This window comes from Convolutriloba macropyga, chromosome 5 (genome assembly GCF_964194025.1).
Source record: "Convolutriloba macropyga chromosome 5, txConMacr16.3, whole genome shotgun sequence".
NCBI classification, from domain to species: Eukaryota; Metazoa; Xenacoelomorpha; order Acoela; family Convolutidae; genus Convolutriloba; species Convolutriloba macropyga.
In genome coordinates, this window is record NC_134472.1 from 7,137,670 (window position 1) to 7,153,699 (window position 16,030).

At 36.6% G+C, this 16,030-nt stretch overlaps 1 protein-coding gene across 2 annotated transcripts in view; it reads left to right on the forward strand.

Annotated features, from left to right (window-relative positions):
* Positions 1-12,126, forward strand: part of LOC142339093 (patched domain-containing protein 3-like) — a 52,655-nt gene extending 40,529 nt beyond the window's left edge. For both annotated transcript variants that reach the window (XM_075388811.1, XM_075388810.1), the window contains exons 4-6: positions 1,466-2,341; positions 5,896-6,167; positions 10,156-12,126. In XM_075388811.1, coding sequence (XP_075244926.1) covers positions 1,466-2,341; positions 5,896-6,167; positions 10,156-11,919 — 2,912 coding nt within the window. In that variant the 3' untranslated portion in view covers positions 11,920-12,126. The remainder of the gene's footprint in view (positions 1-1,465; positions 2,342-5,895; positions 6,168-10,155) is intronic.
* Positions 12,127-16,030: the final 3,904 nt, after the last annotated feature.

Consider the following 16,030-nt stretch of genomic DNA (forward strand, 5'->3'; position numbering starts at 1 on the left):
AGTCGGTTTATGTTTGGCAAATTATATCTGATCTTATAGCAACTAGGAGGGACTCCTTGAAAGGAAAGCAAAATCACTTGGATGATGAAGTTCTTCGCACAGATATGAAGAAATAAGATCCAGTTAAGATAAACAATCTTGAATTGACAAGATCCAACCAACGTATGATGGTTTTGCTATAAAAAACTGAGAAATCTTGATTTAGCAAGAATTATAAAGGCTATGTGAGGAAGATCGGTAAAGTTTTCCCTCTGTCTTCATTCCGGCTTGGAACTGGCAGTGGCTCAGTTACAATTTTAAGTATTGGATATTTGAGTCTCATCAAAAAGAGAATTGGAAGAAAAATAGTCCTCTAGAACAAAAAAGTTATCGAACAAAGCTGTTATTATTGGTTGGTTACGGTTACGAAAATTTCCGAGAAGTCACAACAGATGAGTCTTTACCATGTGTATTCAGTTTTGTTTGTCTGGCTTTTATTTTAAAAGAAATTTATTTTTTGAGCGGCTTAATTTTCGCAATGTTAACAATCCTTGGTAGATAAAATTTGATAAAATTACATAAAATTTCTGATAAAATTATATTGAATTCAGCTAGATAAAATTCGGGGTTTTCTTTTTTAATTAAATTCCTTGCTCTCGATCAAATTTTGGAGCAATTGTTGTAAGCGTTTTTGCCTGTTTACGCTAATTTTCGTTTGGCATTTTTCTTCGAGATTATTTGATTTTTGAATAACTTTTTCACACTTGACGTGCACATAATCGCAAAGCGCAAAAAAGGATACTAATTGTACGTGCGCGCTGAAATTTTCAAAGCCTACATAGCTTACAGGTTAAGTTCGCACAGTAGTTGTGTTTGAAGACGGCTAGTTCACTGTTGTATTTATTTTCAGATTTTTTACCTGTTGTTTTGCGTTGTTTAGATTCAGCCTTTAATTCTCCTTTACGGTTTTTGGGTGTTTTGTTTGTGGGTGTTTATCTTCATAACGGCTGCATTTTTTCTTCATAACAATTTGGTGTCTTTTAACGCAACTTTTTGACACTTTTTCGGCCTGATTTTTGAAACTTAAATTTTTCTTTTAAAATCGAAGAAGCTGAACTTTCTTGGGTGCGCCGAATGGGCAAAACAAAAGGGCAAATCAAAAGTACGGTAAAAATAAGTCTTTTATCTTTTTTTCAATAAGTCGAATTAAGTGGTCTAAAATTGAAGACGTTGTCCGTTTTGATGTATTGACGTATTATTTTCAAGCGCAGCCAATGTGTCATTTTCCGATAACAGACAGTATAGCAGAGTTTTTAAGTATTTAGAAATCGCTTTCAAAGTTGTAAAATGCTATAAACGATAAATCGTTAAAAATTAAGCATGCTAAAAAATTGTCATCATTAAAATTGATCAGGCTTATTTTGACACATTAAAGGCTGATTATTTCACTTGTCATTGTGAAATTTAAGCACCTATTTGATTTCAGAGCTACAAATTCAAGGTCGTGTGTATAAATACAGTGACCTTTGTGCCAAACACGACACTCATTGTGTGAAAGAGGGGCTCACGAAGTACATTCAGATGCGAGACCACGAGCAGTACTTCGAGCTCATGGCCGAAGACAAATCGAGAGCCTTTGAATTTGCCACTGAACTCTACTGGCCAGTAAAAAGCGACGATTTTCTGCCCACTTTCATCAGCAATACTTCAGTTGTGAATGGCAAAGTCGTGGGTGCTAACGCGTTGAAGCTCCGTTGGTATTTACGACAAGCACAAGATACGGGAGCTTACGAGAAGAGTTTGGCGTGGTTGAAAAATTACGAACAAAGGGTTATGGAGTTTTCAACTTCGGATAACTTTTTATCTTATGCTGATTACGAGTGTAAAATCAATATCACATACGCAATGTCTGAAACGTTGAACATGTTGCTCAATTCGGCACCGCCCTCCGACACGTATTTGTTCATAATTTCTTACATCTTTGTTCTCGTTTTCACGATGGCGGTCACTGGGGGGACAAATTGGGTTACAAGTCGTTCGTTTCTAGCCGGGGTTGACGTCGTAGCGCTGGGAATGGCTACAGTTGCAGCTCTTGGGATGGTCGGTATGTTAGGAACCCAATTTGTAAGCAGTGTTTCCATAATGCCGCTGTTGGTTATCGGAAATGGCTTGGACGATTTGTTCATTTTCATGTCAGCGTGGAAAAAGACTAGTGCTTGTGTCTCAGAGGAGGTTCGCGTGGCACAGACGTTGAGAAGGGCGGGATACCCTATCACAATCAGTTCTGTTGCGTCCTTGTCCGCCTTTCTTCTGAGCACCTTCACTGATTTTGAAAACGTGAACAACTTCTGCGTGTACTCAGGTTAGTTTAAATTGATAGTTCCCAGGTCAGTTTTTTTTGGGTGCGGGGTATAAGCAGGGCGCAACTTCTGTGACTGTGAAAGTGGAGCAGTACTGGATTCGAATCCGCATCTCTTACTTCAGGCTTAGTGTCCACTCTTGAACTTGGGCATCTCTTATAACCTGTATCCTCATTTTTTCCCTCAAGGCTTCATTTGACCAACAAAGTATCAGCTGAGTAAGTAACGCCTGTTCTTAAGGTTATGTCAAGCTTATCTTATGCATAATTTAGATTAGGTTCATATCTCTCAACCTTCTGATACAAAGTGCAGCAGTCGTAAATTTTGTGTTTTGTGGCTTATGGTTATTGGAGCTCGAAAAAGTTGCACAAGAAACGATCAAATCAATAAACAACGCTTCATGTTGTAATTTGATCTTTGGCTTCCGCTTCAATAAAAGTAAAGAATCTATTCAAGTAGACTCAATGAAATCTTGCGGAGACAGCGTAACGTTGCGGCGAATTCACTGAGATTGATTTTTCAAGATTGTCAAACAGTACGAGAATTGAGTCAAAATATGACAGCAAGTAGTGAAGTTTTATTTTAAAATGACTAAGCATATGTTTCTTATTACGAAAAGCGTTAAATCCACAAAATAGTTTCATGATTTTGAGCAAGCTGTTCGCGATATTTAATCTCCATCTTAAATAATTTTGCGATCTATAACGAGCTTTGGAACAAGAGCTAGTTTAGTATCAGAGCTCGCAAAGAAAACGCCCAATAAGATTAGGCTACTTCAATTGCGCTAAGAATTTTTTTTGTAGAAAAACTATTGGTGTCACGTGGAAACAGATTATCTGACTAAATTTATTACGATAAACATGCAACAGTATGATCAAAACCTCCCCTTAAATTTGTTTTTAAGTGTCATTTTCAAAATGTTTTAATTTGCAATTCGGCTACTCACGACACACAAGTTAAACAAGTGTGGTCGCGTTTTGTGTCACTTTAAAAACGGTTATAATTTTTCATTTCTCTGTTATATGTTCGAAGTGAACATTCTTCGTTATCGAAAAGCTATCAAAATTTAAAAGATTTTTCTGACGTAATATCAACAAATTTTCATTTTTTTCTTGCAATTTTTGAAATATCATAACAGAAACTTGTATCATCAAGCTGTCTCGGCGAATCTTGATAAGATCTGATCAAGATTCGTCAAGACTTTCAACTTGATGTTTCTATTATCTCTCAGGTTATTTGAAGACTAGCGAAAGATGAAAAGATCATGATCGTCTATTCAAAGTGTAGCAATTTAATTGGTGCCATTAGTTTAATAGATCTAAAATCTCAAAATTTTTATCCGGTGATTTTAGCACGGGATTTGCAGTTAAAACCTGCGAAATATGTGACACCAATAAACGTAAGTAGCTTCAAAACGTTGTCAGACAAATTAGTTAACTTCAGGGTTAAAGCAGGGAATTTTTTCGAAATTTGGTTGCCTTTATCAACGCAAGTCCTTTTTTTTGCGTCAACGTTTCAAATTTTTTATGCAAAAAGAGACAAAAATCAGCAATCATTTAAGAACTATTAAAGGTAGTACAATTTCGGTTAAATTATTTATGATTCACGCTTTTTCTCATTTCAACAAGGACAAAATTTTAAACAACATTTATGATGATTTATGGTGAATAGAACAAACAGTCAAAAGGTTATATAAGTTTTCTAGGTAATTTGCCCCGCTTTTCATATGGAAGGGCAGTGTTGTTCTCTTTTTTTAAGAGCTGTTTACTTTTTTCGGGTTTTTCACGTCTATGAAAAGTCAAATTAGAGTGGTGATGTTTTTCACGCTGGAGGAGTTAAGGAAACAAAAAGCAAGTAGCTCTGAAGGGTGATTTTCTTTCAAATTACCTGTGTTTCAACCTGGTATCTAAACAAATTTTTGATTGAATAATTTTTTACGTGCGATAATTTGACTTTCACCCGTTTGTTGTTATTATTTGTGTTCTCTTCTCAGTTAGCATAATTAATCACAAGTTTCATTGGTTTATAATGAGATATGGTTTAACTTTATAGCTGTTTCAAGTTGTGGCGGGTGGTTTTCATGACCTTAAATCTATTTGGTCTCAAACATTTTTAACGAATTTTTGAGCTTCTGGAGCACGTTGAACTTTTTGTCATTTAATTGCATTAGTGGTAGGTCACATAGTTTGCTGATGGAGATTGTTCTTTGGTTTAATTGTTTCAGTTGAAAGTTTTCGCTTTCTACGACTTCGGCATTACTTTCAAGAATCAATATCGAACTTTTGTGTTTTGCTATTTTTGTAATTCTTTTGCCCCTTTTTCACCCAATAGAACTGATAATGTTTTTTATGAGTTCTGCAATTCTGTCGTTTAGTGTGGATAAAATTTAGCATGTATTTATGAGGTTCTCTTGCATTGACGCCACTGACTTTCAATGATGATCTGATTTGCCTATTTTTTTGCTTTGTCTGTTAATGATTCCCTCGAAGTTGTCCTAGTAAGCATGTTTGTCTAAGAATACGAAGTAAATATCTTCATAAAGTGTTGTTTTTTGTGATTGATAAAATACTCAGAAAAGGAAATTTTCTATTTGTTTTATTTCTTTGTTCATTTTGCCGATTTAGGGTCGTGGACTTCGATTAATCTCTTAAATTGATGTTGCTGTAAAATTTTTAATTTTTAGATCTTTAGTTAATTCAATTCGAGCATATCTTACTTGCACGCTTAATTTGATAACCTTTACACCAACTGGTATTAAGTTCTCGATTTTGGGCATCTCTTACAGTTCGTTCTCTCGTTTTTTTCTTGTTCCGCAAGCCTATATATCTGTCGCCAAATGTGCGTTGAAAAAGTAGAGATTCTGGTAAAGCTTATTTTATAAATAATTTGCATTGGGTTCATCTATCTCATCCTTTTAACCATTTTGATAGCTGCGATAATTTTTGCTTTTCTTTTGAGTTTTTCTTTCAGTTGAATTGTTTTATCTCTGGTAAAGTCTGATCCCATTTATTAGAGAATTATATGTCAAATGTTAAACACCATAAAAACCATTTTGTTTGAAAATTATGCGATGAGATAGAACGCATTAGCTGAATACTAGAAAATTTTAGGCAGAACAGTTGAATATTTCCTACGGTTTGGTTCCCGTATTTTAATTGCTCTCGACGAAGTATGAAGCAATTATTGCTTGTGTGTGTGTGCGTCTCTTGTGCAAAACTTTTGCTCACCGTATCTGACTTTCAAGCGACTTTTAAGTCCTTAACTTGTGAGTTTTGCATGATCTAAATTGTTCTCCCATCATCGCAAGGAGCTCAATTTTTCTTTTTGATCAGTTCAGTTCGAGAAAGGAAGCTGAGAGACAAAAATGTTCGGAACCATAGACAAAGTTTTTGCAACTTCAATGCAATAATTCAAAACTGAACTATAAAAAATGATGTTCTAATTTATTAATTGTGTACTTTAATTACTTGGTCCAAAAAACTTACGTCTATCTTACCCGAAGCAAGATTTTTCAAGTTGAAGAACATCCTAAAAAGCCAGATTTTTTGTTTTCCAGCTAGTGCAGTTGCGTGGTGCTTCGTAGTCCAAATGACCTTCTTCGGCAGCTGTCTGGCCATTCACGCCAGACGTGTGAACAGGTACCGACACTGTCTCACTTGTCTGCGTGTTAAAACCAGACTGCACTTGCAGAGAGAGGGTGAGAGGAACCCATTCAAACTGTTGTGTTGTGCTGGCAACTCCAAAGAGACTTCGGAAGAACTGGACAGTCTGATGCAGAAGTTCGTCAAGCACTATTTTCACAAGGCACTTTTGAATCCCTTCTCCAAGGTGAGTACAGTACTTTTGCTTACTTATCTGGTCAAAGTTTTAGGGCAAAATTGTGAGATGTGGGGCGAATTTTTGCAGTTATGTGGTAACATTTTGTAACAATTCGTGTGATAAAAAAAATCAATCGACGTACTTTTACAAAATTTTACCTTATGTACCGCTCAAAATGTAAGATAATTACTTCTACCGCGATTCTCTGCATTTTTTTTTGTTTTTTTTTTGCGATAAAAATTCGGCCGCAGAACTATTATGTGCCTCCCCCGCCCAGGCTGGTGGACAAAACGACTTTTTTGTACAAAGTAATGTGCTATGTGACAAGTCATTTTGTATAAGAAAGGGCAACAGAACAGACATGATTTTTTATTTCCTCACGAATGCCAATTTTTTTTTCAGAAAATAAATCAGTCATTATGTTTGTTGTCCTGATTTGATCAAAAGTATTTCATTTCTGCCTAAAGTACTTTTATTTCCCCTAAAGTTTTAAACACTGCTTGCTGTTCTTGTCTTTCGCATGAGAGATTAAAGTTCTTGGGTTTGAGCTTGTGCATGTCTTTTAAGACGACTCATGAAATGTGAAAAAGTGAAAAAGTGACGTGCTTGTACACATGGCGGTCGGATTTTTAAAACCCAAATTCTGTTGATCTATCTCTGTCAATTTTTAATAGCCTTAAAGAACCATGTAATTTAACTTCAATTCTTGTTGACAGTTGGAAAGCTTAAGTGAGATGGTGTTGTAGAATATTTCAGAAACAAACCTGCATTTTGTGGTTTTTTCATCCAGCAGTTATTTCGAGTGATTTTCTCTATTCAGTTAACAGAATGCTGTTTCAATTAAGTTTTTAAATTCGATTGCGCAATTTTCTCTTTAATTTGTTTGTAGTTTCAAGATATCTTATTTTTGTGTAAAAAGAAAATTTTTGCTTCTCAGTCACTTAACCAATTATTATCTTCTAATTTATTGGCTCTTAATTTTTGAGAAAAAATCTCTGGACTCAATTTCTAAAATCACTATTACAACAATTAGCAAATTAGTTATGTCTGCTAGCACCTTAAATTGCAATTTATGATAATTTGAAAGTGGATGAACGCTGAATCATTTCCTGTTTTGTTGCATCTTGAAGTCAGTTTTGTTTCTCTCAGCTTTGAGTTCAAAACCTTTTCCAATATCAAGATAACATAGGTAATAGAATGCCATGTCCTTTATTTTTTCAAAGGTGAGCAAATTTACCCCTTTTTGTAATTGCTCCAAATGTCAATGCTAGAAGTGGCACATTTATGCAATAATAAATGTTTAGAAGTTTTCCGGCATAATCGGTAAATAACATCCGAGTCGGCCTCTGAAAAAGGCATGAAGAAGTTCATAGATTATAGATTGGAGGGAAAAATTAACACCTGGCGTAGGCGTAGCCTTTGCTGTACAGGCAACCGAAGTTTTTCCAACATAGTATGCGTTTTTCAAAACACTATTTAATGAGAATATTGAGTTTTTATAAATTGACAGCGGAAAAATGACCAGGAGTGTTTAATTTTTTGTGAACCATATATAAAACTGCCTCTTTAGGTCTATAATTTTTGGCTGGCAGCAGGAGCTTTTAAATTATTGCCAAAAATTGAAATGAACAACACAGAAACAAGGAGACGGCCAATTACTTAGCAGACTTCGATAAAGATTGCGAGCCCGATCGAATTTTGCGTACCCGATTTTTTTTCAGGTTGCTGTTCCTCCTGACACAGTATTTTATAAGGAATATTGGAGAATCGGGCGCGAAAAGGCTGGAATCAGAAAATTATGAAGCGGTCGTGGCTCGTAAGATGATCCCAGATGATCACATTTTATAGACCACAGGAACAAGACAAATATTTTTAACGTAATGTTTTAAAGAAATAATGTATTTTGCCGATCACCAGCTTTGCTATTAAAAAACTACACGAGCTCTGTTTATCAGCTGTGTATGTCACATATTTTTTGCTTGCATTTGATCAATCTGATCTGTCCCTCGTGGTTTTTAAAAATCAAATTGACCTCAATTTAGAACAAGTTTCTGATCTGCTTTTCTTATTTTTTGATGTACCTGGCTGCTCGAGAATTAATTTTGCGCTGTTGAACTTGCCGCTGACGATTCTTTTGGAAGTTCAAGTTGAAAAAGTTCTATATGAAACAGTTTGTTGGATTTTTATTAATGTATATTTCATCTCTTTCACATTCAATTAATTTGCGCGATGTAGACTACAATTGTTTTTATTAAGTTCTTGTTTTTGGGTATTTATTTTTCAAACTTTTGGTGCTCATCTCCTGTTATGTTCTTATTCCCCTCTAATTTTACGGGACTCTTTAATGAAATTTATAGCAACTATTGTAGTCATTTTTTAAATGCTTGTATGCTGTCGTGTTCTTTTATTTTTTCTCTCATCTCATTTAAATAGTTGGTGATCGTTGAATTTTGCTTTTTTATTGTTTAATTGATTGAATAATTATATCAATTTAATCTTCTCATTTGAGACGGAGGCTGGAATAGTTTTGAAGCACTTATTCACAGTAGTCTGTTATGTTTTGAATAAATGCTGTCCAGTCAAGTTAAATCGCTGAAGTTTTTTGTCTGTTGCAATTAATTGGTCTAGGTAAGTCTTTTAATTTGATTTACCAGACAAGCTTTCATTTCTTGAGCCTTTTTTTCATGGTCGAGTAGAATGTTGTTGAGTGTTGTAAATCACTTTCTCACATCATTTTATATGGCTAAGCTGATTTGTTCGTGAATGCAAATTGGCGACTACTTTCGACTACAAAATTTTGCATGTGAAATACGGTGGAAAAAATTTTTGGGTTTTTTTTGTTTCCCCTCGTGGAATATAATAATGTATAATTGACACGGATCATTCTGTAAAATAGTGTATTTCTATTGTAATGGGCAGTCGTGCCTCTTGTCAGATTATAAAAAATTCGCCAACATCTTCAACGGCTTATTAGTTTGTGCTAACATGGCCATCAAAACTAAAGTTTTATTCCATTTAACGAAAAAATACTGGAGAACAGTTACAAATTTTCTATTGTTAATTTTTAAATGCTCGAACTAATTGCTGAAAAACAAGTGCTTTCTCCTGAGCATAAGTGACGTGGCTTTGACAAAGTCACTCAGAAAATGTGACATTGATCGCGAAAATGTTCCTGATGTAAATGAGAATTTATTTTAGTAGAGTCACGTAACCTTACTTGAACCACCCAACATGCAAGTTTGAAAATACAGAAAATTCATCGTAGTCAATTTGTGTCTGTGTATTTGAACTTCTGGTCATTTTGACTTTAGACATTTCAAAACTTGCTCATATGTGTTTTAAGTATATGTAGGAGTATAGTTCTGGAAAGCATGAATCGGAGATTTGAATCGTTTTTGTAACGCTATTGTCAGTTTAACCATTTACTAGTTAGTTATCATTTCTGATGTTAATTAGCTTATCACACGGCTTCAGTTGTTGTTCCGGGTCTTTCCCGTTATAGCCCCCACCCCCTGTGCAGTTTAGTGGTAATATAACATATCCGCCCTCCAATTGCCGTAAATTTACCATAATATGGAACGGGTGATATAATGGAAAAGACCTCTTTAATTGCTCTCGAAGGAAGTTTGAAGCAGTTACTGTAAACGTGCTGTTTTTTATGCAACATTTTTGCTTGACCGTTTTCCGCTTTTGTTCTAGAACTTTCTTGGACTTCTCAAGTGACTTTTTCAAGCTTGTCTTCTTAATTATGAGTGATCTTATTGCTCCCTCTCCGAAATAAAGTTTGTTGCTAAAATAAAATTGATTACAAGATAAAAATTGACGGGGGCCTGATAGCCGAGTTGTTACAGCTTCTGTCGAGAACTCTGGAGTCGGACCTTTTTGCACCCATAAAGAAAAAGTGTCTAAGCAACAGACCTTGAATTAAATTGCCCCGCCTGTCGTTCGAGAGCAAGCTGTCCTACGTTAGTCGGTATATGTTTTCTTTCGCTCCTAGGTGCTGTGTATAATCCTATATCTGGCATACTTGGGTGCGTCTATCTACGGAGTGACCAAAACCGAAAGAGGAGTTTCACTTTTCTCAATTGTCGAGAAGCACAGCTCATTTGCCCAACATCTAATAACTAGCAAGACTTACTTCAACCAAACTGGTGTCCCAATGATGCTGGTATTCACAGAACCCATTGACTACCATGAAGAAGACGTGCGTGATCAAATATTCCAATTGACCTTCAATTTGCAGAAAAATGAATTAATCGAGGACAACTTTACCGTTTCATGGCTCAACAAATTTTTAGACCCTACCTTTTACGACAATCCCAAAAAAGGCCGAGTTTTTCAAAATTCAATGGATTTTGGAAAGTCTTTGAAGCATTTTCTCGAAAATGAAGGTAAAAATTATGCCGGCGATGTTATTATCGACGACGATTCATACCAGGTTGTGGCGTCAAGATTTCATTTCCAAGCCAAAAGTTTGTGGAGTTCGAATTATATTTTGGCCAGCGATTTTATGGTTAATGTTCGAGAAATTGCCAAAAAGTCTAAGTTGCCTGCAATTGTGTTTTCTGGAGTCTTCATATACTACGAACAATATACCTATTTAATCAAAACGGCGGTCGAAGTGTTAGCTTTCAGTGTTTTAGCTCTTTTTGGAGTTTCAGTTCTATTAGTACCTTCATTAATGATAGCCCTGGTTATGACAGGAACCGTTATTTCTATCAATATCGGAGTTTTAGGGTTTATGTACTTCTGGGACATGAAATTCAGCATCATAACGTTGATCGATGTTATATTAAGCACAGCTTACGTTATGGATTTTGCGGTCCATATATGCCTGGGTTACATCGAATCTGAGAACCATTCGAAAAATGCAAGAGTTCGTGACGCTATCGAGCATAATGGAGTACCCATATTCAATGGAGCGCTGTGCACTTCAAGCGCAATTTCAGTTTTCGTAGTTGCGGAATCTTACCTCTTCCGCTCTTTCTTCAAAACATGTCTTCTTGTCATTTGCATCGGTGTAATCCATTGTTTAGTATTTACTCCAGTTATCCTAAGCATAATCGGACCTACAAGGGCTAAAAAAGTGGAAAAGACTAACCCCTCCAGAAGTCAGACTCCCAAAATGCAACAATTGAGTGGCTACGATGTTGATGATTTCCCCTTTTTTGAACGCCAGGGTTTTCTAACTAAAAGCCCATCGGGTTCTGATGAAAAGGATGAAGCGTTCAACTCACCTGGGGGCGGGTCTGCGTCCACACGGGTGGGCGAAAAATCGGTCCACGCCTCACTCAGACCCCGAGACCACGGTTCGACTATGGGTCGTTGTGTGTCCGTGCAAACCTCAAGTGAACAAGTAAACTTGCCGACAGTTTCATCTCACATTACGTATGAAAACACGCGAAATGAGAACCAAAATTTAGCAACTTATTCTCTACCTCATGGAAGCAAACCCGCGTTTCCACCTCCTAGGAAGATTTCCAAGGGATATCTTGGAAACATTAACGCAAATTATGCAGATTCTAAAAGTGGAGTCAACAATAGCTCTATTTACAGCGGCCATGATCGGCCAATTACTAGTGCTTTTACAAGAGTTGATCAACAATATTTCCGTACCCCTGTAGTTGATAATAGTTATAACTCCCGGTTAAGAAATGATTATAACTCACAACCTGTGCCAACACAATACGAGCAGTTTGAGTTTCATGGTTCTGCAAATTCTATTGAGAGCGCATTTTCACCGAGCGAAACTAAAGTATAAAATGTTAAAAAAACTAAATTTCTAATTGCAATTGAGACAAAAAATAGTTTGAAAGAACAAAACTTGAAACCGCTGCCATTTATTTCTATGCCTCATTTTAGTTAATTTGACAGAAAACGTATTATGTAATTCCGTTAATTTTGTATGACAAACTAAAATTTTGTTTGCTACATTTAATTAATGAATTTGAATTGAAATTTGAATCTATTCTGTTCTCGAAGATCAAAATATTTTAGTGGGCATGAAACTTAACCCTACCCCCCGATAGATCAAATATTTCATGTATCAAACGCTTTCACATTCGTTCGTTTTTTACTTAATTTTGGGAGATTTTAAACAGGAGGAGGCAAATGGCGTATATTTAAGGGGACGGAAAATTGTGAAAGATCAATTAACCGGATTTGAATGTAAAAGCGTCAATTTGAATATAGACAGAAATGAGGATGTTACTGTCAAAGCATTCTTAAATAATTAATATCGCGTCAAAAGCAGCGGACGTTCAATATAGCACTGTCTGTCAGAAGATTAAAAGAATCGGTATACTTTTGCAAGAAATCAGACAGAATTCATTGCAAATTGTTGCAAAAATTGCTGTCTTAAGCAGAGTGAATTCAGATTTTTTGATCAAACTTATTAGTCAAAATTCAGCGTAAGTTTTAGGAAATTTCTACCCAAAATGAGCAGTTAAGAACGACGATTGACCGTTAGACCAAATTTGTCGCCAATAATTTTCGAAAGATGAATCCAAAAATTTTCGCAATTAAACTGAGTTGCATTGAGAAACATTGAGCGTAGTTTTAATGGCTGGCGACAAATCGACCGCAATTCCTATAACCCCGATAAACGTGAACAGAAAATTTTGTGGCTGTTATATAGAACACAAAGAAGATCACTAATGCGTTTGGTGATTCAACCCATAAAACCAATCTATTTGAAAAACAATCTATCTCAATTAGATCACTCCTGTAATTATGCTCAGGCCTCTATTTGACCATAGTCATCTTCCAACTAAACGAGTAACTATGTTAATTTCAAATTCCTCTTGATGTAAAAAAACTCTCTTTTTTTTTAAAAAAAATGACATGAGAGAATGAACATTTTCTTTATTGATATTCGCACTTCTTTTCATCGTGATATCGGAAAGTTGCCTGAAATCTGATTTCTCGTATTTTTTCAGTGCTATGTTAAAAACAGAAGAAGCCTAAGCCATTACGCGACAGACGTCATGTAATAAGTAATAGTCTGAGAATCACTTTAGCTTGTTCTAATTTATTAGTGTACTGTGCAGAGTTGAGAGGGGCTAAGCGGACTGGAAACAAAGCCCGGCACTAATCAATGAGGCATCAAAAAAGCTCTGATTAGTTTAGACCACCTATTCAAATAGCCGAAGCAGAAGTACTTCTCAAAATCATTTTTCTGTTAGATTCTGAGGAAAATGGGAAAAATGTGCTCTTCTAAGCCAAGAATTTTTTAAACCCAGAAGTTCAACATAACACTCACAACCAGGTGATTTTAAAATCTGCATTTTTTTATCAAGGGGGAAGAATCAAAGAGTGAGCAACTTGTAGCCGATTGAAAGGATTTTGACCAGACAAACATTTTCATATGCATAAAATTGCTCAAGTTTTGTTTTGTTTTCACAGTGTCTTTGGGTTCTCTGTTTTTTCCCTGAAAAACAGAAGTCGGATGCCTGATTTGAATTCACTCAGATCTAAGCTAACTACTACAATAAAAGCTAATGAAGACTGAAAAAAACAATTGTATTGTTGCGTTTGTTTTTTAGTGAGGACTTTACTCCGTCAAAATTTACTAAGTGAAATGGAAAGTTTCCTGTTGGCTAAACTGATTGGAGCATCCGAACAAAACTGATTGATTTCTTTGAAATTTGAATACGTTTGATATAAAAATTTGAATATTAGCGCTATAAATATCTTAACCCGTCTTGATTTCCCCTGATAAAAAATTTGGAAGGGCAACCCCCCCCCCCCCGCCCCACCAAAAACAAAACAAATTAAACTGCGCAAGTTAACAATATCACTCAAAACAATGATGCAATTGACATAGTTGAGAAATTTACGTATAACTAAAGCAACCAAATTCTATCTATTTTGTACTGTTTGTGGGGACTTCTCTTAGAGGACGCCATGGTTATCAGAAAAACATTAACGCTTTGCAGAGTTTTTTGTTAGAGTACTGATGAATATTATATATAAGTGGTCTAACAAATTTTAGATTACAGATATGCGTGAATTTTTTAACCGTTATTACAGCAGTACTACGACCAAAACTGGCCTTTAACAATGAGTTGACGGTGACTGTCCACTGTCCAATATTACTGGCTACTACGTAAATTTTCCAAAGATAAGTAATATTATGGGGTAGTTGACATAACTTATAATATCAGTAACAAGTTTTTTTAACTTGTCAACTATCTACAAGCAAGCAAAACAGCGCAAACCCGTAAATTAGGCACATTAGTCTAGTTTTTTTGACACTCGTTGATAGCCGCAAAGGGATAGTTGGGTATATTATTGGCGTCTCTTGATTTTTTTACGACTCGAAGAAAAGCATTGGTTTTCTTGAGGTTTTTTTTAACAGAAGTTATGTTTGTTTAGGTAGCGTTTTGACCTACAAGCGAATGTGTGTAAAATTGTTGAGTGCAATAGTTTGTTCTGTTCGAGAGTTTTCTGTTCATAAAGTGCGTTTAATAATGAATATTACCACACGGTTGTTATCGCCACCGAGAAGTTATCAAACTCCGAGGCGAAGTCGAGGTGCTATGATAATTGCGAAGGCGATAACAAAGGTGTGGTAATTTTTTTAATCAACACCTGTAGCGATCATTTCAAAATTGAACACATTCTTATTGGTTTTTCAATTTGATTTTTTGTGGACAATTACATTTTCAAAGGTAAGTAATAATTCTTCGGATCTGTTCTTTGTTTTGTCCTCATGCCCCCCTCCTCCCACACACAGATACACACACAGACAGAGAGACACACACACACACACAAACGCACACTCACACACACGTACACACGTACACACGAACCCAAGCACACACGCACACGCAGACACACACACGCACACACACACACACGCACTTGCTTACTTACAAACTTACAGACACACAGATAAACGCACACACACACACACACATACGCGCATGCACGCGCGGACACACACACACAACCACAAACACACACGCACACACACACACACCACACTCAACACACACCACTTACACACACACACCACAGACACAAACACACACACCACACACACACACACACATCACATACGCACGTACACACACGCGTGCGCGCGCACACACACACACACAAACACAAACGCACGCACACACAAACAAACACAAACGAACAGACACGCACGCACACGCGTACCCACGCACACACGCACGCACACAAATACACACACGCACACACTTACACGCACAAAACCACAATAAACACACACGCACACACACGCACCTACACACACACACACACACACACACAACCACAAACACACAAGCACACACACACAAACGCACACACTTATACACACACGCACAAACGCACACACAGGCACGTACACACACACACACACACACACACACACACACACACACACACACACATACACGCGCACGCACACACGCACGCACATGCACGCACACACACACACACACACACACAACAACAAACACATACGCACACACACTCACTCACGCACACACTTACACACACACACTCATACTTACAAACACACTTACAAACACACTAATAAACACACACACACAGGCACGTACACACACACACACACATACAAGCGCACGCACACACGCACGCACACTCACGCTTACTAACACACTTTCAAACACACTAACAAATACACACCCACCCACCCACCCAAACACACACACACACACGCACATGCACGCACACACACACAACAACAAACACATACGCACACACACTCACGCACACACTTACACACACAATCACACTTACAAACACACAACCACAAAAACACACACATATGCACAGGCACTTACCACACTCAACACACACCACTTACACACACACCACAGACACAAACACACACACCA